The sequence below is a fragment of the Rhincodon typus genome, chromosome 8, assembly GCF_021869965.1.
Source record: "Rhincodon typus isolate 14 chromosome 8, sRhiTyp1.1, whole genome shotgun sequence".
Lineage (NCBI taxonomy): Eukaryota > Metazoa > Chordata > Chondrichthyes > Orectolobiformes > Rhincodontidae > Rhincodon > Rhincodon typus.
In genome coordinates, this window is record NC_063339.1 from 29,147,072 (window position 1) to 29,170,901 (window position 23,830).

Genomic DNA, 23,830 nt, shown 5'->3' on the forward strand with positions numbered 1-23,830 from the left:
AACAATCCTGCTCTTTAACTTTGAATAGTTCATCACATAATGATATTGGGATTAATGGAATTATACTTTACTATGTATTTCAAAATCATGTAGTTGCATGATTTGTACAGAAGTTGGAACACAATGCAGGACAATGTAAAGCAGCCATTCATAAGTACATATATCAGGTTCATATATCAGGTCTTCAAGATTATATCCCTGTATGAGATCCCATTCCTAAGCATGGTTAAGTCAGACATTCATGATCCCCTGTACCAATGACAAGAGAAACTGTACCTTCAGGAAGGTTGGCCTCCTCCTCCTCCAGAAATGATCCAGCGTCATCAATATTTTCAGCACCTGGAAGAAAGGACCAGGGTTAGGTTTTATCATGAAGGCAGAGCAGTGCAATAAGTGCACCATTTACAGGATGATCTACATCTTGTGAACATGTATTTACTAGATCAAATAGAATTATTTATCAAGTAGGATGTTTGAATGATTGTCAACAAATAAAGTTTCTAGTAATATTAGAACAAAATATGCCAAAAATTTCTGTGGGGGTCAGGCAACATCTGCGGAGAGAAACAAAATTAATGTTTCAGTTTGATGACTGGTAAGATGGTTAAGTTTCATATTTACGACCTTTTAACAAAATTCACAGCCAAATAGTTAATACATATTTATAGGACATTGGAAGGGTCCCAACCTGAAATGTCAACTTTCCTGCTCCTCTGATGCTGCCTGGCCTGCTGTGCTCCCCCAGCTCCACACTGTGTTATCTCAAAATCAGTAAAATGTCTTTTATGTTTTTTTCTGTCTATTATTATATTCAGTCATTTTTTATCAAATGAGCTATTGAAATTAATAATAAGATTAAGAAACACTTGGTCAAACATTATAGCAAGTTTTTTTTTAAATGTTACTGTCACTCAACTGATGTGACAAGTTGCACTGGTCACTGTTGAAATGTCATTGAAAGTTTGACATTATAGAGCATTATGTTGATGACTGTTTAAATTTTGATTGTTTATTTGAAGCAGTTTCATTCACTATTACAACCATTCAATAAATTTATTTTCAAATGTTGTCAACTAAGCAACCTTGGAATTGCACTTCAGCATATTTCAGAACAACACAGAAATCTTAAAAGGAAGAATACAACCAGAAAGTGCAGAAAAAAAATCAGCAATTCTGGTAGTATATGTGAAGAGAAACAGAGTCAATACTTTGAGTCAAATGACTCTTCTTCAGAACTGGAAAGAATTTGGAAGAATGGAGGAATTTTAAGTGCAAGTATAATAGCGAACTAAAGTCAAGTTTTGGTCCTGTTAAACACTCCATTGTAAACACAATAAAAATAATGTCCTAAATTCTCTGTGGCAGCTCAGAGACTCACTCTAACATCATGGGTTTCCTATGCCGCCCAGCTAGCTATCTCTGTCCACCTAACATGCCTTAAAGAAATAACATACACTGTTGGATTCTTGATTTGATCTTTTGTGCATTACGTGTCCTCTGTTTTCAGATATAGTTATACTAAATAAAAGGCAGGAATGTGATGCAAGTTGGACAGGCACATACCAGCCAATACTGTATTTTATCCACTCCTTCCATGCTTCTATTCCCTACACCAAACTGAAGGAGTTGTATTGTACAGCCTTCACCTTGTTACCATTGCATTTGTGGTCACCTATTTCACGCATTATACCTTAGCCTCTATGAGAGATTCTTGTTACCATCAGGGCATCAGGAAATGCATCAGGAATAGGAGCAGAAGGAGGCTGAAGAGGGGAGGAGAATATCCAGTGTGAAAAAGAGGAACAGTTGAGGCAGTATCAACCAACATTGTTTGAGCTATTAGAGCTCTCAGGGGAGCAGCTCATTCAAGAATGTTTCATTTGTGAAAGGAGAGTAAAAGAAATAACTGATGAAGGTAATTAAAGTTGGCATGTAAAGATTGTTAGAAGAGATGGAGGTATGAGCGACTGAATAACTCCTGAGAACCATTATGGATAAATAAATCATCATGGTGACACGTGGCAACTTATAATAGTAGTACAAATAAAACAAGTAATTATAATTCACAATATAGCTGTAAACAACCATCAAAATCAAGCATAAAGTAATAAGATTGATTATTGAATAATCGAATACTTTCCATAAACAAACTATTACGCAACATTGAACAATGCAGATCCCCTTAACTTATAGAATAAAACTTAAAACTCTGATGTACCCTGCATTTTGTATAAGTCCATATATCAAATGTTACCTGAACAATCTTGCTGTTAACTCTTGTAAAATTAACAAAATTGGCTTCAGATTGTTGATACTGTGTGTTAGCAAGAAGCTGGCTGTCAAAAATGAAAGCATGATGACAAATTCGCTTTAAAAGGAATATCTGCATTCATCAACAATGGAATCAGTCAGTCAGAAGGCAGCTGTAGTTATGACAATTGTCTTAAAAAGGAAAAACTCAGATTTTAATTTATACTTTCTACGTTATTAGTAAAAAGTCCTCCAGTTAAATTCAAGATTTTAGGAACATGTTGCCTTCCCTTAACTCATTTTTTTATCCCCCCGCCCCGCCCCATTCATAAGTTTAGAAAGGCATCAGAATTGACAGAAAAAACCTTTAATACCATTACTTCCTCTTTCGTACATATTTATGTCTTTATTCACTGGATGAGGGTGTCGCTGGTTAGGCCAGCATTTAATGCCCATCCCTAATTGCCCACAGGGCAGTTAAGAGTCCTGTGGGTCTGGTCAGGCAAGGATAGTACTTTCCTTCCATAAGGGACATTAGTGAACCAGATGGCTTTTTCCCGACAATTGACAATGGATTCATAGTTGTTGTTAGACTCTTACTTTTAGATTTTTATTGAATTCAAATTCCACCATTTGCCATGGCAGGATTCAAACTAAGGTCCCAGAATATTACCTGTGTCTCTAATAACAGTCCAGTAATAATACCACTAGGCCATCGTCTCCTGTTAAACAGATACAGAATTACTCTCCTCATAAATCTTCTTCTCGTACACTTTAATTGAAAAATAGAGAATGTACAGCTGAGAAGGGAAACATAAAAATATGGAGATATAGAAAATAGTTCTGCCCTCACTCTTTCAACTATTTAGTCCAAAGAATTATAACTATCTCCTTCTTGAAAATATTCAATGTTTTGGCTCAACCACCTTCTATGGCAGAGAATTCCACAAAGAATTCTCTGTGCGAAGAATTTTCTCTTCATCTCAATCCGAAATTGCCTGCTCGTATCTTTAGACACTGTCTATGTTTCTGTGTCAGTTGAAGCAGAGTTGTCCAGCTTCATACCAATTCCCAGGTCTTGGACTGGAGTCTTGTGGGTTATGCCAGTTCAAGTGCATATCCAGGATTATTTAAGGTTTCTATCTCTCCCATTTATTCAGGTGGAGGTCCAGATTCCCACTGCCCACTGTATACCAGGCCAGTATGACTATTTTGAAATGGAGCCAGTATGGTCAGAAACACTCACCAGTAGTTTTGTTCTTCATTCCAATGACTTTTGGTGGGGTTGTTGGGTGATGCAGAGTTACCAATTAATAAAGACCCAAACAGAAACCTTTGAGTCTGATGAAAAACACAAGAGGAATCACAATCACGGATCTGGGAGATCATATTTAGACACCAATGGACTTTTTCTAGCGATTTCAGTCACTTCTGATTTACTATTTGGAACTTTTGCCTTTTTTGAGCTCTTCCACCTCTCCAGTCCTCATTCCAGTTTCAAACGCATTATTAAAATTCATCTTAATCTTTTTTCTACACATTGTCATCAATTTGATCGACATTAATTTCATCTATTGCCATTTATTTCTCTCCTTCCTGTAAAGTGTCTTGGGATGTTTCCAACATTAAAACCACCATCTGAATGGTTATTAATGAAGGATTTCACATATTGAGTCACTGTGTGACTCATGGCTCTGTGCACAGACATTTCCTCAATCTTGGATTCCCAGCTACCATCGTCAGTGACAGTAGCTAGAGAACTTGGAGAAATGAACAATGATATCTTGAAAACTGTCCATATTAAGATGCTGGGCATCTTAAAATGCATAAAGATGGACATCTTAAAATGCATAAAGATGGACAAATCCCCGGGACCTGATCAGGTGTATCCCAGATCTTTGTGTGGGAAGCTAGAGAAGTGATTGCTGGGCCCTTTGCTGAGATACTTGTATCATTGACAGCCACAGATGAGATGCCAGAAGACTGGAAGGTGGCTAATGTAGTGCTATTATTTAAGAAAGCTGGTAAGGAAAAGCCAGCGAACTGTGACCGGTGAGCTTGACCTCAGTGGTGGGTAAGTTGTTAGAGGAGATTCTGAGCAACAGAATGTACATGTATTTGGAGAGACAAGGACTAGTTAGGAATAGTCAACATGGCTTTGTACGTGGGAAATTATGTCTCACTGACTTGATTGAGTTTTTTGAAGAGGTGATAAAGATGACTGATGAAGGCAGAGTGGTGAACATTGTTTACATGGACTTCATCAAGGCATTCGACAAGGTTCTGCATGGTAGGGTGGTTGCTGGGGTTGGTTCGCTCGCTGAGCTGGTTCGTTAGTTCACAGATGTTTCATTACCCTGCTGGGTAACATCATCAGTGCAGCCTCCGATGAAGTGCTGTTGTGTTTTCCCGCCTGGTATTTAAACTCTGGGGTCCTTTGGAGTTGATTACCCCATTTCCAGTTTTTCTTCACAGTGGTGTATATATAGGACATAAGGTAGGAGACAGAAGGTGGCGCTGGAGGGTTGTTTTTTCAGACTGAAAGCCTGTGCCAGTGGTGTGCCGCAAGGGTAGGTGCTGTGTCCACTGTTTTTTGTCATTCATTAAATGATTTGGATGTGAACATAGGCGGTATGGTTAGTAAGGTTGCAGATGACACCAAAATTGGTGGTGTAGTGGGCAATTATCTTAGAGTACAACGGGACCTTGATCAGATGGGCGGATGGGATAATTTAGACAAATGTGAGGTACTCCATTTTTGTAGGGTAAATCAGAGTAAAATATTTCAGATGCTGGAAGTTTGAACTAAATCTGTGAACATAGATGTTGCCAGACTTGCCGAGTATTTCTAGCACTTTCTGCTTTTATTTTGTATCTGAAAGCATCTGTGGCTACTATCATAAAAAGTTCAGGCTCGGAGATAGTCTTTGTTGCAGATGTTGGCCCAATGTGTGTGGGAGAACCACATGCAGAAATTCAGATTAAATTTTACTAGAAACTCTTTGATAGTTATATTTTATTCTTCTGTTCAGCAGTTCACATTGAAACCTCTGACACTCGGGATCAATCTTGCAGCTCTTTACTGCAATAGCTCCAACACTCATTTCTGTTGTTGTTCAGAAATACAGACATAATGTTCAAGATGTCTTCTCAGCAGAACATTGTATTGATTGATCTTTCTGTGACTTGAAATGGTGAAAATCTACCCCAATGTGTCTTAGTCCTAACATCAGAAGAACTCATAATTTATGCAGTTAATGATTATGGTTCCCTTGCTATCTTTGTAACTGCTGAGTAAGTTTAGTCATTTGCTGAGAAGTTGTTAAAATGAATTGGATACTCTCTTTAATATAAAAAAAAAGCCTAAAAGGTTCCTGGGAATTTTCAACTATAGCTCTGAGGAATGTAAGAAAGATTGAAAAACAAGTTAACCTACTCTAATGCCATTTTAATAGATGATTGTTAGACATTCACCAGGGAAATACATTGTATCCAATGGTATGGGAACCACACTTTACTCCCTTGTAAAAGTGAGGCTAAAGTTGCTCAGAGAATTCTAACTTCCAGGCTGGGAGTACAATTGACTTCCATGTCTCACTTATTCGTTCATCCTCTTGGAATTGATGTACTGTTATATAGCACTCAGGAAAAAAGGTACTTTGCATTTGTGATTCACAGAACCTTTATAGTTATAGTGGTGAGCTTAGAAACATAAAAGGTATTGGTAATACGGAGAAAGATTGATTTCATGGTCACATACCATCATGGTTTCTGACATCAATGATTCTTTCAAATTTATTTTCAGTTACATTCACACATGTTTGAAATACAATGAACGTGTTGCAGAGCAATTATGACTTACCGGACCTGCTTGGAGTGGAGACTCAACTCTTGGATTTGGTTTGGGGAGGCACACATGAGGCATCTATCCATCCAAGTTAACCAGACCTCTTACTTTTTGTCAACTAGGAATAAAGTGCTTTACACTCGTGGTTCAGCCTGCATGTCTGCACATACACTTCACACCATACCATTATACCTGCCTCCATAGCAATGGTGATTTATATGTTGAAGTTGACAAATATTCAGGCGGCTCCAATGATTAAGGACTCATTATATCTAAAGGCCACTCAGACATCCCTTCACTCATTACAAGCCAGGAACTCCACAACAGCTCCACCCACCAGGAATTATACTCATTATTAGATTACTAGTCCAGAGACATTACCTCTGCACTACCCCTCCTCACCGTGCTGGCAATCTTCTAATGCTCCCAGGGCACTGCTGTTCCTACTCACTTACTGGGTAGGGCTCACCACCTAGCAGGACTATTCATGCTCATCAAGTGCCCAAGCACACAATCCAACCTCACTCATCCCTCTCTTCGCCTCATTGCAGGAAAACCAGGCACTAACAGGAAGGAGAAAGTCTAGACTGATGGAGGACTTTCTGGTCATCAACCTTCATCACATTTGAGGAAGATGCAGTCCAGCTGACTGGTGAGGACCAAAACTGGCCTTGTGCCATTAGAGAGATTGGATTGGCTGAAGCCAGTGAGCAACATTGTTGCTTGCTCTTCTCAGAAATGGAGCCACTCATATACATTACTCCACATAAAGGGTTGTACTCCTTCACCAACTAACTCTCTCTTTTCTCTTCTACAGCACAAGCAGTGAACAGACAGCAAAAATAAAAGTGCGCACAGTGGCTGCCCTGTACAAGTACATCTGAGAATAAAGTTTGTGACACTTGAATGACCCACTTACTTGCACTCTCCATCAGCACAGAGACTGTCACCTTCACGGGTATCCTGGCTAGAGTAGATTAAGGGATACAATCTGTTGACCGCATCACTGAAATATGTCCACAGCTACTGGAGGAAGAAATACCTCAGGTCACTGATATTCAAGGACAGACAAAGACTAGGACCTGCTCAGTTCCACATATACAATGCCACTCTATTCAGCCATAAGTCACATGGTCAAGCTGCAGAGACAGATAGGGGAATATCAGGTAGAGATACTGGAGGCCTTCACTATGCTACAGTGGAGGATGGATCACCCATCCATCTTTGGTCTGCCCTGGTGCATCTGGTATGCAAGTACATAGCTGGCACCATGGAAACGGTGGCGGTCACGTTAGAGACTCATGTCCAATAAAGCCTGTGTTCAGTGGCTACCAGATATGTGTTCTGACCTGCATCATTGCTCTAGCCATGAGTAATCAATATCAATGTGAATATAAGAGAAGGTTGAGGCACCTTGGCTTTACTCCAGGTTTCCTTGCTTCTCAAAAGGACAAATATATGCCATCAGCCACCTACAGAGAGCAGGACCGACAGATGGAGAGCCTGGGAGTTTCATCTTAGTTCATTCCAAATGTGCCCCTCCCATACTTCTCTTCTGTCAGTAATCCCATTGCCTGCAGCAGATTAGGCCAAGGAGGGTGCACCTGAATTTCTGCAAGAGACTCTCACCATCATAGAATGTGCGACAAAGCCAGGCCACAGATAATGCCAACAAAATCTTCACAATCACTAGGACTTACCAGTCTGCAGGCTCCCTCCACCTCACATTGCTAACCTCCAAGATGGCAGCGGAATAGGACGCTATAGCCAGAGCTCATAAACTCTGCCCATTCTTCTTCTTTTCTTCTTTTTCTTTTTTATTCTTCCTCTTAGTGCTTTTTTTTTCTTGTTCTCTCATGGCCTCTGATGATTCCTGGTCTCCAGTAAGGATTCCTGGCCTCTGGCGACGATCCCCATCCTCCGGTGAATGACAATTCCCGACCCTCTGGCGACGACTCCTGGCCTCTGATGACAACTCCCATAGCGGCCTCCCGGCATGGCGTGGCAACCTTTTGACCTGGCACAGCACTCTCTTCCTGCAGTGGCTGCCCCGCGTGGCATGGTGACCTCTCAGCATGGCGTGGCAACCTCCTGGCCTGGCGTAGCTGCTTCCCTGCCTAGAGTAGTGACCTCTGGGTGTGGTGTCCTTGGCCCGGTGTGGCGGTCTGAAGTGACCTCCCAGCCTCATGGTCCTGAAGGTGATGCCTGGCGTGGTCTGGAGCTAGGGCCTGGTGCGGACTGGAGGCTAGGTGCCAGTGTGGTCTGTTGTTCTGAACTTTTATCTCTCTAATGCTGGACACTTTATTTCTCTATCGTCCAAGATCTTTGTAGCAATTGGGACCAGGTTGACCTCATTGACTACGAGGTCATTGATTAGGGTAGTTAACCCGGGACAATCAGGAAAGCCTTGGCTGATCAATGTAACCAGGAGATTAGAATCTCCTCAGTTGAGGGTTGACTCTTAGTTGGCTGGCCAGAGCCAGTGTACTGTGCACAAGTAAATAAAAAGATGACTGGGTGACGGGACCTGGCCTCTGTACAGTTACTTCAAGCAGCATGATTGGATAGGAGAAAAAAAAAGAAGAAAAAAGAAAAAAAAGAGGGAAAAAGAACTGAAAAAAATAACCAGGAGATTAGAATCCCTTCAGTTGAAGATTGACTCTGACCTAGTTGGCCATAGCCAGTGTACTGTGCACTATTAAATAAAGTGTGACTTGTGTTGGGACCCTGCCTCTGTGCAGTTATGTCAATCTTGAAACTAAAGAAGCTGTACCTAAGTATCTTCATACTTAAGTTGGTGCTATAAGTGGCGATGTATCAACTTTTCACTATATTCATTGAGTATATGTGACAATAAAGGCTAATTCTAATTCCATTTAAATACGTGTCAGTCAATGTTGAATAAAAGACTCAGTGGCGTCCCAGCCATCTGGTCAACAACCATCTGGATGATGTGCAGACCTTCATTACCCGGCTGAAGTGGTAACAGATGATCTGTATATTCATAAAATGGAAGCCTTACATATTCATGATCACTGCTGCTTGCTGATACGATGCTCTAATACCTATGTGGGTATAGTCAGTTGTACACTGCACCTGCAGAAATCCTGCAACAGCAGCAAAGTCAATTGCCCTGGCTATCAGACTCACAGCAACACTGGAAAATTAATAAGTAGATGAGCCTAAGCAAGTAGACCATTAGTGACCTCCCGGATACGTTTATGAATGGGTGTCTGTAAGATTCTGTAGAGACTACCAACAGCTCTCTGAAAGAATCCAATTGCAGGGAATTTAAGGGCTGTTGTCCCCTTTAACATCACAAAGATAGGATTCCATCCTAGTCCTTGAGGACATGGGTGCTCATCCAGCAGCTGGTAGATACAGGAGACAACTTCCCGGAATGTCCTGAGATGTTGTCACCACAAGGCTGTCATAGGTTGACAGCTGCATTGATACCTGTAGATTCAGTCTGAAAACCACATTTGCTGTCTGCATGGGCCCTCTTATGCAGGCTGTTGTGCCTCTGTGGGCTGTCCTCACTTGAATTTTCTCCTATAGCTGCTATTGCTATAGCCATTGCTTTTGCTGTTACCGTAGAGCAATTAACATTTGTGGTTTCTTTGGAGAAGCAACATGTACAGAAGTATCAAAATCAGAAATTGCTGTTAAAAACTCAGCAGGTCTGGCAGCATCTGTGGAGATGCAATTTCCAGCAATTTCTGCTTATGTTTCTGATTTCCAGCACCTGCAGCTTTTTCAGGGTTTTTTTTGGGCAGAAGAATACCAGGATTGATCTGTGTCAACTTGATGATGCTTTCAGGAGATCTGTAGAAAAATAATGACATACAAATAGTCATATCTGTCAAGGTTTCAGCTTCTAGATTGCTTTTGCCTCCCTTGTTGCATTGTTTACTACATAACTGGGAGATCATGAGTTAACAAACAGGTGAAAATTCCATTCCATTCCATTCTCCCAGTTCCTCCGTCTCCATTGCATCTGTTTTGATAGTATCAGCTTCTTTATGGGGCCTCTGAATGGTCACCTTCTTCCTCAACCGAGGATTCCTCACCACTGTGGTTGACAGGACCTCAGCCATGTTCAACTCATCTCCTGGACTTCAGACACCACCTCTTCTCTTCTCTCCCACAACTGTTCCACCAGCATCTCCATCCAAAGCATCACTGGCCACCATTTCCACCACCTTCAGCAGATGCCTCCACTGGACTCATATTCCCCTCCCCTCCTTTATCAGCATTCTGCAGGGACCGTTCCCTCCAGGACACCTTGGTCTGCTCTTCCTCCACTCCAAACAGCTCTCCACACACCTAAGGCACCTTCCCATGCAATTGCAGAAGGTGTAACACCTGCTCATTTATTTCCTCCCTCCTCACTATCCAAAGGCACAAATACAGCTTCCAAGTAAAGCAGAGATTTACCTGTAGTATGTTCAATCTCGTCTACACTGCTCACATTGTGGTCTCCTCTAAATTTGGGAGACAAAACGCAGACTGGATGACCGCTTTGCAGAACACCTACATTCTGTCTACAAAAATGACCCTGAGATTCCTGTTGCCTACCACTTCAACAAACCATTATGTCCCCTGGTTCAGTCTCAGGTTAGCTGCAATGCTCGAGTGAAGCTCAACGTAAGCTGGAAGAACAGCATCTCATTTTCAATATCCTGCAGCCTTTAGGACTCAATATCAAGTTCAATAATTTTAGAGCCTGAGCACTTTCTCTCACGTTCTTACCCCAAAGCCCACACTAGGCCTTCTCATATGGGATGCTACCATAATGAACTCCACTTCCCCCACACCATCTTCATCATATATATCAATTTTTTCCTGGCTATAATCAGTTCTGAAGAAGGACCACAGGACCCGAAATGTTAACTCTGTTTTCTCTCCACAGATGCTGCCAGACCTGCGGAACTTTTTCAACAATTCCTGTTTTTGCTTCTGATATCAAGCATCTGCTGTTATAGGGTCATAGAGTCATGGAGCCATACAGCATGGAAACAGATCCTTCAGTCTAACTCATCCAAATTTCCCAAACCAAACTAGTCCCACTTACATGCATTTGGCCCATAACCTTCTAAATCTTTTCTATTCATGGACCTACCCAAATGTCTTTTAAATGTTGTAACTGTACCTGCATCTACCATTTCCTCTGGCAATTCATTCCACGCATGAACCACCCTCTGTGAGAAAATGTTGCACCTTTTTAAATCTTTCTACTCTTACCTTAAAAATATGCCCCCTAGTTTTGAACTCACCCACCCTAGGGAAAAGACCTTTGCTATTCACTTTATCCATGCCCCTCATGATTTTATAAACCTCTATAAGGTCACCGCTCAACCTCCTACACCCCAGTGAAAAATGTCCCAGCCTATCCAACTTCTCCCAGTAACTCAAACTCTCAAGGTCGGGCAACATCCTGGTAAATCTTTTCTGAATCCGCTCCAATTTAATAACGTCCTTCCTAAAGCAGGGCAACCAGAACTGTACACTGTATTACAAAAATGGCCTCACCAATGTCCTGTACAAACTCAACATGATGTCCTAACTCTCATACTCAATGGTCTGAGCAATGAAGGTGATCATGCTAAATGCCTTCTTAACCAACCTGTCTACCTGTGAAGCTTCTTTCAAAGAACTATGTACCCTACTGCTCAACCAAACTGTATAAGTCCACTCTTATCCTCAAAAAACTTATCAAGTTTGTGAGACACCTCAAAGAATAGATGTGGCAATAATCATACCTAATTATCTTTTTCTATGGTATTGTACTTCCTCATAGTACTGGTTTCATTTTTAGAAAAGTATTGAGTGCCTTCTCTATTCATGACTCATCATCTTGTCATAGAACTGCACCAACTCCCTAGTCACTAGCATCAATTGTAACTTTAGAAGGTCTGACAAAATTAGGAGCAGCTAACACTGGTTCATTTATCAGGATTGTCTTTAGCTTCTCAAAGGCTTTCTGCTAACCATTCCTCTTTTGCTTGTTTCCTTAACAAATGAGTTCGACATTCTATTGAAATTATGCGCAAATTTTTCGTAAAACCCACCCATTTCTGAATAGCTCATGATTTCACATTTAGTTTTAGGAACAGAATTCCACTAGAGCCTTCACTTTTGCCGCTTTTGGCAACACTTGTCCTTGCCCTTACTTTCAGAAATTCACTTCTGGCGAAAATTATTACTAAGCCAGTCAACTGTAATTGCTTAAATATGTCTGATAATTGTCTTACATACTCTTCCCATGTGTCACCATATATTATGACGTCATCCAAATAAACTACACAGTTATGTATTTCAGCTACAATTTGATTCATTAGCCTTTGGAATAAAGCTCATGAGCCCAAATGGCATATTCAATATTAGTATAATCTATTTGGAGTAAAAATAGTGCTTATTTCTTTAGGCCTTGATGTTAAAGATTGTTATTAGTACCCTTTCAATCTTAAAAAGAAATGAGGCACTGCCAATCCTATCGCTAACATCTCCCAACTGTGAAATTATACAAATCTGCTTACGTGACTGCTTTACTTTTCTGCAGTCTGTTCAGAATCTACAAAACCAGTGTATTCCAGATGCTTTGGCTGGGTCCAATCAAATGATTTACTCACATGTTATGGACAAGATACTATTAAGGTTGGAGGATTAGCTGACTGGCAGAAGGCAGAGAGTGGGTATAAAGGAGTCTTTTTCAGGATGGCGGTAGGTGAATAGTGGAGATCCACAGGGGTCAGTGTTTGGAGTACAACTATTCATGTCATGCATTAACGATCTAGATGAAGGAACTCAGGACATTGTTGCTAAGTTTGCTAATGACCCAAAGACAGTCGGATGGACAGATAGTGTTGAGGAAGCGGGGAGGCTGCAGGAGTACTTAGGAGAGTAGACAAAGAAGTGGCAGATGTAATATAAAGCAGGAAAGTGTGAGGTTATGCACTTTGGTTGGAAGAATAGAATTGTAGACCACTTTCTAAATGGGGTAAGAATTCAGACTCTCTTAAGGTTAACATGTAAGTTCATTACGCAGTTAGGAAGGCAAATGCATGTATTCATGTCAAAAGAGCTGGAATACAGCCAGAGATGTGCTGTTGAGGCTGTATAAGTCTGTGGTTAAACTGCGTTTGGAATATTGCGAGCAGTTTTGGGTCCTGTATCTAAGGAAGGATGTGCTGGCCGTGGAGGGTGTCCAGAGGAAGGTTACAAAAATGATCCCGGGGATGAAGAGTGGTTGAGGACTCAGGGTGTGTACTCGATGGAGTTTAGAAGGTAGAAGGCTGAAGGAGTATCTGATTGGAGCTTACAGAATACTGAGAGGCCTGGATAGAGTGGATGTGGAGAAGATGTTTCCACTTGTTGGAGAGACGAGGACCCAAGGGTGCGTCTTCAGAATGAAGGGACGATCCTTTAGACTAGAGATGAGGGAGAATTTCTTCAGCCAGAGGGTTGTTATTTGTGGAACTCATTATCGCAGAGGTCTGTGGAGGCCAAATTATCAAGTGTATTTAAGACAGAGATAGAAAGGGTCTTGATTGGTAAGATGAATTAGGGTTATTGGGAGAAGGCAGGAAAATGGGGTTGTGAAATATATTAGACATGATTTAATGGCAGAGCAGAATCGATGGGCCAAATGGTATAATTCTGCTCCTGTATCTTCTGGTCCTGTAGTTTGTACTTCAATTGATAACTTCACTATCAGAGAAAATTTCTCGAGACTATGATGCAGTACAAAGAGCTAAATAGGCTGCTTATGAGTTAGTGCTTGGTTCATCCAGGCACTCAGTTTGAAAATCAAGGAAACAGTCTTCATAAACTTTCTTTAGGACCAAAGTTGTCTCCATGTATTCGAAAGAGTAAGTGAAAATTTCCTGAGTGCAACTAACAGCGGTTTCAAAAGTGTTTGCATTTCAACACCATTCCTTTGAACGAGTGTTCATATAATGATGATCAGGTCAAAGTAGCTGTGTCTGTTAAATTGCAGTGTATGATTAGGAGGCAACATTGAAAGGCAGAAGTAATATGATTCAGTACAGTTGGTTTAATTACATCATGGGATTAGGAGTGAAATATTAGTGTAGACTGAGAATTGGTTAATGGACAGAAAACAGAGTAGGAATAAAGAGGTCATGTTCAGAATGACTGCCTATAACTAGTGTTGTAAGGAGAAATGCTGAGCCTGAGTTATCTATAATCTAATGGAAATATAGTAATAATATTTGTATTTATCTTATAGCTTTAATATAATAAAATGTTGCAAAGTGCTTCATAGGAGCACGAAACAAAATTGGACACAAACCTCACAGGCAAAATTGGGGCAAATGGTCAAAAGCTTGGTAAAGATATGACAGTGTCTTAAATGATGAAAGGAACGTGGAGAGGTTAAAAGAATAAATTCCAGGGCCTAGGATCTAGCAACTGAATTCTGGCACCAGTGGTAGAACTATTGATATCAGGGGTGCTGGAAAGGTCAAGCAATCACCCTTAGCCATGCCCAACTAATCCCAACCAAAATTGACTAAGCCTGACCTTCTAACTATACCTGACCTGTCACCTCTATCAACCAGACCAACAACCCAACTACCTAACTACCTCATCCACCTCCACACATATGCACCTCACAATATCCTACTTCAATGAACTACTCATCTTCCCAACATATTCAAGTACCCACACTCTTCTTATTTGTTCATGGGCATCGCTGGCTATGCTGGTATTTATTGCTCATCCCTAATTGCCCTGCTTAAGGTGCTGGTGAGCCACCTTCTTGAACCACTGCAGTCTTTGGGGTTTAAGTACATTCACAATGCTATTAGGGAGGGAGTTGCAGGATTTTCTCCCAGCGACAATGTAGGAATGGTGATTATGGTTCCAAATCAGGGTAGTGTCTGGCTTGAAAATGCTTTGCCCACCTACCCACTTCATCCACCCACTGAATTCACCGACCTACCTACCTACCCTCCCATTTCACTCACCTAACAACTTTCTCCCGTATCTACCTTTCCACCTACCCACCTACACACCTACCCTTTAAACCCCTACTAATCAACTCACTTCACCCACTTCACCCTCCTTACATACCTCACCCACCCATTCACCTCATCTATCTTGCCACTCATCCATCATTCACTTACTCATTGACTGAGTCATTTGCTGAAAGACTTGAACATTTAAAAAATTACCCGAATATGGCAACAACTGTCATGAGAAGGAAACATGTTCTTTTTATTTCTGTCTCTTCTTGCGCTGAATGATCTTCCCCTTTGAGAGGATCTGCTGACTATGTGATGCTTCAACCATGATCAAAAGGCGTGACTGAAAAATCATAAAGGAGTTGGGTTGCAGAAGACATCGCAAGCAGCATTTGTGCACTCGACATGAACATTGAATTTGGTCCTTTCTAACTGACATTCAGTATGAAATGACAAAAGAAAGTCAGAATACTCAAGATAGTCTAAGTCATTTTGTTCAAATGAGTCATTTTGTCTATTTGAACGAAATGTCTGCTTTGTAATAAATTTCGCTGGTATCTGTCAATATTGGGACAGCCAGTACTTCAGTTACCTTGCCTGATAATTGCTGCCCTTTCTTACTTCAATGCACTTGATTTGTTTCCTGTAACATTCCATTTAATTTATATTTTGTGCATGCAGTAACAATGATAATAAATTCAGGTTATCTGTGATTTATATTCAGCACAGTGCACAGATGGTTCCTGATGCTGGTCAATTAGATTTTGTAAATATAATTACCATGACAACTAAAGAACATCTAACAATATGGAAAATACACTAAGGTGTATACTGGCTCAGAGGCATTGCACAGTACAACCACTTAGAAGTATAAAGAAGAGATAATAGACCAAATTTGCCCTGGAAATAATCAAGTGGTTCCCCATGATTAAGGCACATATTAGACACCAATTTCAATAATCTACAAATCCACAGGAAAACAGAGAACTCAGGACGTTGCAGCCTAAATTGTGCTGCTCTTTGAGAGGTTTTGCTGCAACGGTATCACACTGACGGTTCCAGCCTTCACATACATGCAACAGCTTGGACATAACAAAGATAACGAAGTGAAAATTCTTCATTCCATAGCATTAGTTGCTACAAAAATTGAGGGAAATTATAGTCAAACAAGAAAGCATTTATAGTAGACTCATAGACATTTACAGCACAGAAAGAGGCCAATTGGCCCATCATGTCCATATTGGTCAATAAATGTCTGACCACATTAATTCTATTGTCCAGCTTTTCGCCCATAGCCTTGGAGGCTATGACAGTGCAAGTGGGTATTTAAATACAGCTTAAATTTTATGAGAGTTTCTGACTTGACCACCCTTGAAGACAATGAACTCCAGATTTGCACCACCCTCTGGGTGAAAAACTTTATTTCCAACTCTCCTCTTAGCTTCTGCCTCTTACCTTAATTCCATGCCCTCTGCTTACTAACACCTCTACTAATGGAAAAATGATTTCCTATCCACTCTATCTGTCCCTTTATAATCTTATATAGCTCTATCGGATTCGTTCTCAACCTTTGTTGCTTCAGGAAAACAACCCTAACCAATCCAATCTTTCCTCATATCTCAGGCCCAGGCATAAACATATATTTCCTCTGTTCCCTCTCTAGTGCAATCACATCCTTTCTACAATGTGATGACCAAAATTACATGCAGCATTCCAGTTGTGGCCTAACCAAAGTTTTATTCAGTTTCAGCGCAACTGCCTTGTTTTTGTATTCAATGACTTGGCTATTAAAGTAAGTATCCTGTGTGGCTTCTTAACCATCTTATCTACCTGCCCTGCTGCCGTCTGAGATCTGTGAATATGGACACAAAGGTGTTCAGTACATTCCAGGGTCTTAACTTATACATTGTAATCCCTTGTATTGTTAGCCCTTCCTAAGTACATCACTTCACAGCTTTTCCATTGAATTCTATTTGCCACTGCTCTTCTGACCTGATCAGTCCCTTGATATCCACCTGCAGTTTACAACTATTCACCTTGCTATATACCAGCCTGGCAGTGTTTGCGTCATCCATGAACATCTCAGTCAAACCTCTTCATTTAAGTCCAAATCATTAATATAAATAGCAATGGGCCTCAGCATCAAGCCCAGCAGAACCTCAGTGAAAACAAACTTCCAGTCACTTTCCAGTCCAGAAATATCTTTGTACCATCACCCTATTCCTCATGATTCTCAGTCAATTTTGGATCTAACATACCACTTTCTCTTGGATCTCACAGGCTCTTACTTTGTCGACTAACCTGCCAAGTGGGACCTTATCAAAACCTCACTAAAATCCATGGGTAGTAGACTACATCAAATGCATTGCTTTCATCAACACCCCTAGTTACCTTCCAAAACATTCAATCAAATTTTTCAAATACAACCTTCCTTTATCAAATCCATGCTCACTATCTCCAATTTAATCTATGTCTCTCCAACTGCAGATATATTCTGCCCCTCAGAATGCCACCTTTTTAATAACTTCCCCGCCCCTGAAGTTAGAGTGACTGGTTTGTAATTTCCTGGCTTATTCTTTCCTCTCTTTTTAATTGGGAGACTATGTTAGCAGCCCTCAGATCCTCTAGCATCTCAGATAGGATTTAAAAATTACTGCCAGGGCCCCTAATATCTCCTCCAACAGCCTAGAATCAGGTTATAATCCAACAGGTTTATTTAAAATCACAAGTTTTCAGAGTACTGCTCCTTAGTCAGGTGCAGTAGGGAGAGGCACACAGGCACTGAATATATAAGCAAAGAGATAATGGCAAGATAATTCCAGGTAATTAACAGTGTCTACAGATATGTACAAATAGTGTGAGTAGAGAATTGACAGCTGAATAAAAAGTCTTTACACTCACACTATTTGTACTTATCTGTTGGCATTCTTAATTCTTAATTACCTAGAATTACCTTGCCATTATCTCTCTGCCTATATACTCTGTGCCTATGCACCTGTCTCCACTTCACCTGACGAAGGAGCAGTGCTCCAAAAGCTTGATGATTTTAAATAAACCTGTTGGACTATAACCTGGTGTTGTGTGACGTCTGACTTTGTCCACCTCAGTCCAACACCAGCATCTCCACATCGTAACAGACTGGGATACATTTCTTCCAAGCCTGCATATTTATTTACTTATAGTCATAGAATCATAGAACTCGTTACAGTGTGGAAAGAGGTCATTTCAGCCCATCAAGTTTGCACTGACCCTCCAAACAGCATTCCACTCAGAGCCAAGCCTATCCTATCCCTATAACCCTGCATTTCTCATGGCTAATCCACCTAGCCTGCACATCCATGGACACTAAGGGCAATTTAGCATGGCCAACCCCCTTACCTGCGATCCTTGGACTGTGGAAGGAAACTGGAGCACCCAGCAGACACCCACGCAGACATGGGGAGAACAGGCAAACTATACACAGTCAGCCAAGGCTGGAATCGAAGCCGGGTCCCTGGCACTGTGATGAAGCAGTGCTAACCACCGAGCCACCGTGCCACCCGAGGATGACAAAATCAGTAGGATGTCCACTCTCTCAGTGTTAAGTTCTTTTAATATTTCCATTGTGAAGAATGCTGCAAAGTATTAACTTAGGACTGCACCCATGTCTTCTGGATCTGCATACAGATTACATCTATGATCCCTAATAGGCCATACTCTTTCACTATCTATTCTCTTTTACTTTGTATATCTAAAATCTCCTTTGGATTTTTCTTTGTTTTCCTAATTGGCTTTATAAGGTTCCCTCTGCACTTTATTTATTGCATGGAATATATATGGAATAACACCTGTCGTTGACGTTGGATTGAGGAAACCTTTGTCTGTTTGCTCCTTCTTCCCGTTAGACCTACTTCCCCAAAAAACACCCTTTTTTTCCCTGGGTCCATTAAAACTGGATGTTTCTGGTTCTGTTCTAAGTTGTTTGAATTTTAATCTTTGACTTTAACCCCTTTTTGGGGATTATGATTCATCCATGCATGCCTCCATAAGCATTCTTCAATCTGATTGATTAAGAAAACACACATTTACTGTTCTGAGGAAGGGTCACTGGACCCGAAATGTTAACTCTGATTTTCTCTTCACAGATGCTGTCAGACCTGCTGAGCTTTTCCAGCAACTTCTGTTTTTATTTGTTACACATTTACTTGTCCTTATTACACTTGCTTCAGATTCTCTAATAACCACAAGTTCTAGTATGTGGGTAAGTGGAAGTGTAATAAAAGGCTAATGTTGTTCATTCATCACTGATCACAAAATCCACGACAATACTTTGATATGTCAAAAAACTCAATATTCAGTATTACTGACTGCTTGCTGAAATTAAGGGCACTGTTAAGCCAATAAAAGTCAAATCAATTCAAACTGGTGCACTTGTGACATTTTGTAAAAGGGCATACATCAATTTTTTTTTTTTAAATTGCATCATATTTTTTCCGTAGTTCTCAACATTTGATGCACTTACTGTAAACAATTGGTATTCTTCTTTAAAACAGGAGGGATTATTTTTAATGTATTAGCAATTTCATTCCAATTGACTAAACAGTACCATATTAGAACATTTCTTTTGTATTTTAGTGGGCAGTAACTAGCCACCCAGTGATGCCTACATCCAACGAGTGAATAAGGTAAAAATAAATTTTTGATATCACACAAAGTAAACTGAATTGGCTGAAGACTGGCAACTGTTTCAGAGGAGAACTCAGAAAGAGGTTGAAATGGATCATCTACTCAGAACTCCTGAAGATACTTGCAAATGCCTCAGCCTTGTCTTTACCGTTGATGTGCTGACCTCCCCATCATTGGGAATGGGAATGTTTGTGGGTCTCCTCCTCCTCAATGGGACCAAGCACTGGTTACTACAAAGGCTATGGGTCCGAACAGCATTCAGGCAATTGTGCTAAAGACTTGTGCTCCCAGAACTGTGTGTGCCCATAACTAAGCTGTTCCAGCACAATTAAAACACTGGCATCTAACCAGCAATGTGGAAAATTGGCCAGTTATGTTCTGTTCACAAAAGAGTACAAATCCAACCCAGACAATTACTGCTCCTTCAGTCTATCCTCAATCGTCAGCAGAAAGTGTCATGAAAAGTGGCATCAAACAGCACTTTCTTAGTAACAGTCTGCTGACTGACACTGTTCGGGTTTGACAGGCCCACATAGCCCCAGACTGCACTATAACACAAACAAAAGATCTGAGGTTAAGAGGGGAAGTGGGGGTGACTACCTTTGAAATCAAGACAGCATTTGGTTGAATGTGGCTTCATTAGTCCGAGCAAAACTGAAGACAATGTGAATCAAGGGAAAACTCTGTGCTCAAAAACAGAAGTTACTGGAAAAGCTCAGCAGGTCTGGCAATATCCGTGAAGAAAAAGTCAGAGTTAATGCTACAGGTCCCGTGGCCCTTCTTCAGAACTGATGGTAGCTGGGAAAACATCGGTTCATATGCAGAAAATAGGAAGGAGAATGGGGTAGGGAGTAAATGATAGGATGGAGCCCAAAGCCAGAGAAGAGCAGCTGGTTAGAGAGAGGAGTTGATAATGATTTGGCTAGGAGGGTGAATAGTTGTTAATGAGGACTGTTAGTGACTAACAATAGGTAGTGTGTAATGGCAGACTGTGATAACAAGGCCTACTGTGTAGGGGGCTGGGACATGAGAGGGTTTAGGCCCTAAAATTATTGAACTCAATATTGAGTTCGCAGGGCTGTAGGGTCCCCAAACAGAAAGTGTGGTGTTGTTCTTCCAGCTTGCATTGAGCTTTGCTGGAACACTGCAGCAAGCCAGGGACAGGGTGGTGTGTTAAAGTGGCAGGCAACTGGAAGGTCAGGGTCTTTTTTGCAAGCAGAACGTAGATGTTCTGCAAAGTGGTCACCCGGTCTGCACTTCATTTCCCCAATGTAGAGAAGACCACATTGTGAGCAGCGAATGCAGTAGATCAGATTCTGGGAAGTGCAGGTGAAGTGCTGCTTCACCTGGAAGGTATGTTTGGGCCCTTGGATGTTGGGGAGGGAGGAGGCAAATGGGCAAGTATTGCACCTTTGCTGGTTGCAGGAGAAGGTGCCATGGTGCTGTGGGGTGGTGTTGGGGGTGAAGGAAGAGTGGACCAGGGTGTCCCAGAGGAAACTGTCTCTGCCGTAGGCGAAAAAGGGAGGGGAGGGGAATATGTGTCTGGTGGTGGCATCTCACTAGAGGTGGCAGAAATGGTGTCTGATGATCTTCTGGATGTGGATGCTAGTGGGAAGGTATGTAAGGACAAGGGGAATCCTATGGCTGTTGCGGGAGGGAAGAGAAGGGGTGAGGGTGGAAGTGTGGGAGATGGGTCGGACCCAATTGAGGGCCCTGTCGACAATGGTGCTAGGGAATCCTCAGTTGAGGAAGAAGGTGGACATTTCGGAGGCACCCTTGTCAAAGTTGGCCTCATCTGAACATTTGCGATGGACTTGGAGGAACTGAGAGAATGGGATGGAGTCTTTACAGGAAGCAGGGTGTGAGGATATGTAGTCCAGGTAGCTATGGGAGTCAGTGGGTTTATAGTGGATATTAGTGGCCAGTCGTTAACTCTGATCATTTTTCTTCACAGATGCTGCCAGACTTGCTGAGCTTTTCCAGCAACTTCAGTTTTTGTTCCTGATTTACAGCATCCACAATTCTTTCGGTTTTTATTTTGAAAACCCTGCGCTGGTTGGAGCCATATATAGACAAAGAAAGGTCATGGTTATTGGCAATCAATCATCTTTGTCCGAGGTATTTAGAGACTTTATTATTTTATTTCCTTTGTTTTTACTTGTGGACTGAAATGGAAAAAAGACTGCTTTAAAGTCCTTCACTCACTGTCACTGAGTCAACATTCTGTGACTCCTGCCCTAACAGTAGTATGGCTGTACCTGTGACTGCAATACTTCACCACCACATTCTCCTGGGTAATAGGGATGGGCAATAAATGCCAGCCTAGCAAGCCAAGCTCAGAACCTGTAAAAGAATTCTTTGAAATTTATAGATATAGTCGTTATAACACAGAAGGAATGCATTTAGCCCATTGTGTACTCACCAGTCAATAAATATCTGACTGCATGAATCCTATTTTCCAGTTCTTGGCCATAGCCCAAGAGGCAATAGCAATGTGTGAATATCTAAATACTGCTTTAATGTTACGAGCATTTCTGACTCAATCACCCTTTCGGGGCAGTCAGTTCCAGATTCCCACCACCCTCTATGTGAAAAAAGCTCTCCTAATTCTCCACTTAGCCTTCTATCTCTTACCTTAAGTTCAATCCCATGGTTTTGACACCTCTACTAATGGAAAATGTGCCTTCCTATCCACGTTACCTATGCATAATCTTTTACATGTTTATCACAACCTCTCAACCTTCACTGCTCAAAGGAAAACAACCCCAGCCGACCCAATCTTTCCCCATAGCTCAGCACTCTCCATCCAGGCAGAATCCTGGTATGTACATCCCCTGTGCACCCATTATAGTGCAATCAAATCCTTCCTATAATGTAGTGACAGGGACTGCACACAGTACTCCATTTGTGGCCTAGCTAACATTTTATACAGTTCCAGCATAACATCCTTGCTCTTGTACTCTATGCTTCAGCTAATAAAAAGTAATATAAAATGGCATAAAAGTCTAATCAGTTTCTTGAATGGTAATTTTTCTCTAAATCTTCTCAGCTAAAAGTATAATTGGTTTAATATTAAAAAAACAGAAAACATGCACTTACAATTGTTGAGTGAGACCTGAATCACGTGTAAGAAGACATAACTTGGATTACTGATTAGAAGTATAATTGTACACTTGTTACATAGACTGGTTGGGATAAATGGTCTGTTTCTTATACTGCATATCCCATGTAACCTTACATATGTAAGGTAATGCAAGGAAACTTATGTTGTTATTCCTTGGGATTACCATGACCAATGAGAGGAACAAGAATGATGTAATCATCATCACCTCCAAGTTCACTTCCAAGTCACCACTGCAGATCAAAAAGAAAATCCAAGACCAAGAGTAATGAGAGATGGAAAAAATAAATGTATACTTGCTATCTTAACCTGGGAACACTATCACATGCAAGTTCCCCTCCCAACCACTCACCATCCTGAGTTGGAAATATTTTGCTGCTTCTTCAGTGATGCTGGGGCAAGATCCTAAAACTCCCTACTTAATGGCATTGTGGATCCGCCTACACTAAATGGATTGCAGCATTCAAGATGGCAGATTACCACCAACTTCTCGAGAGCAACTAGGGATGGGTAATAAATGCTGGCCCAGCCAGTGTCGCCCACATTTCATGAATTAAAAAATCCTACATCCTATGAATAAATTAAACAGAGAGGAAATAACAGAAATAACAAGGTGTAGAGCTGGATGAACACAGCAGGCCAAGCAGCATCATAGGAGCAGAAAGGCTGACGTTTCGGGACTAGACCCTTCATCAGAAATGGGGGAGGGGAAGGGGGTTCTGAAATAAATAGGGAGAGAGGGGGAGGCGGATAGAAGATGGATAGAGGAGAAGATAGGTGGAGAGGAAACAGACAGGTCAAAGAGGTGGGGATGGAGCCAGTAAAGGAGAGTGTAGGTGAGGAGGTAGGGAGGAGATAGGTCAGTCCAGGGAGGACGGACAGGTCAAGGGGGCGGGATGAGGTTAGTAGGTAGGAAATGGGGATGCGGCTTGAGGTGGGAGGAGGGGATAGGTGGGAGGA

At 41.3% G+C, this 23,830-nt stretch overlaps 1 protein-coding gene across 1 annotated transcript in view; it reads right to left on the reverse strand.

Annotated features, from left to right (window-relative positions):
- Positions 1 to 288: 288 nt before the first annotated feature.
- The window catches only part of LOC109939134 (kelch-like protein 28), a 192,455-nt gene continuing 168,913 nt past the window's right edge, over positions 289 to 23,830 (reverse strand). Inside the window, exon 7 of the mRNA XM_048599692.1 lies at positions 289 to 339. Within this exon, the coding sequence (XP_048455649.1) occupies positions 333 to 339 (7 nt within the window). The 3' untranslated portion in view covers positions 289 to 332. The remainder of the gene's footprint in view (positions 340 to 23,830) is intronic.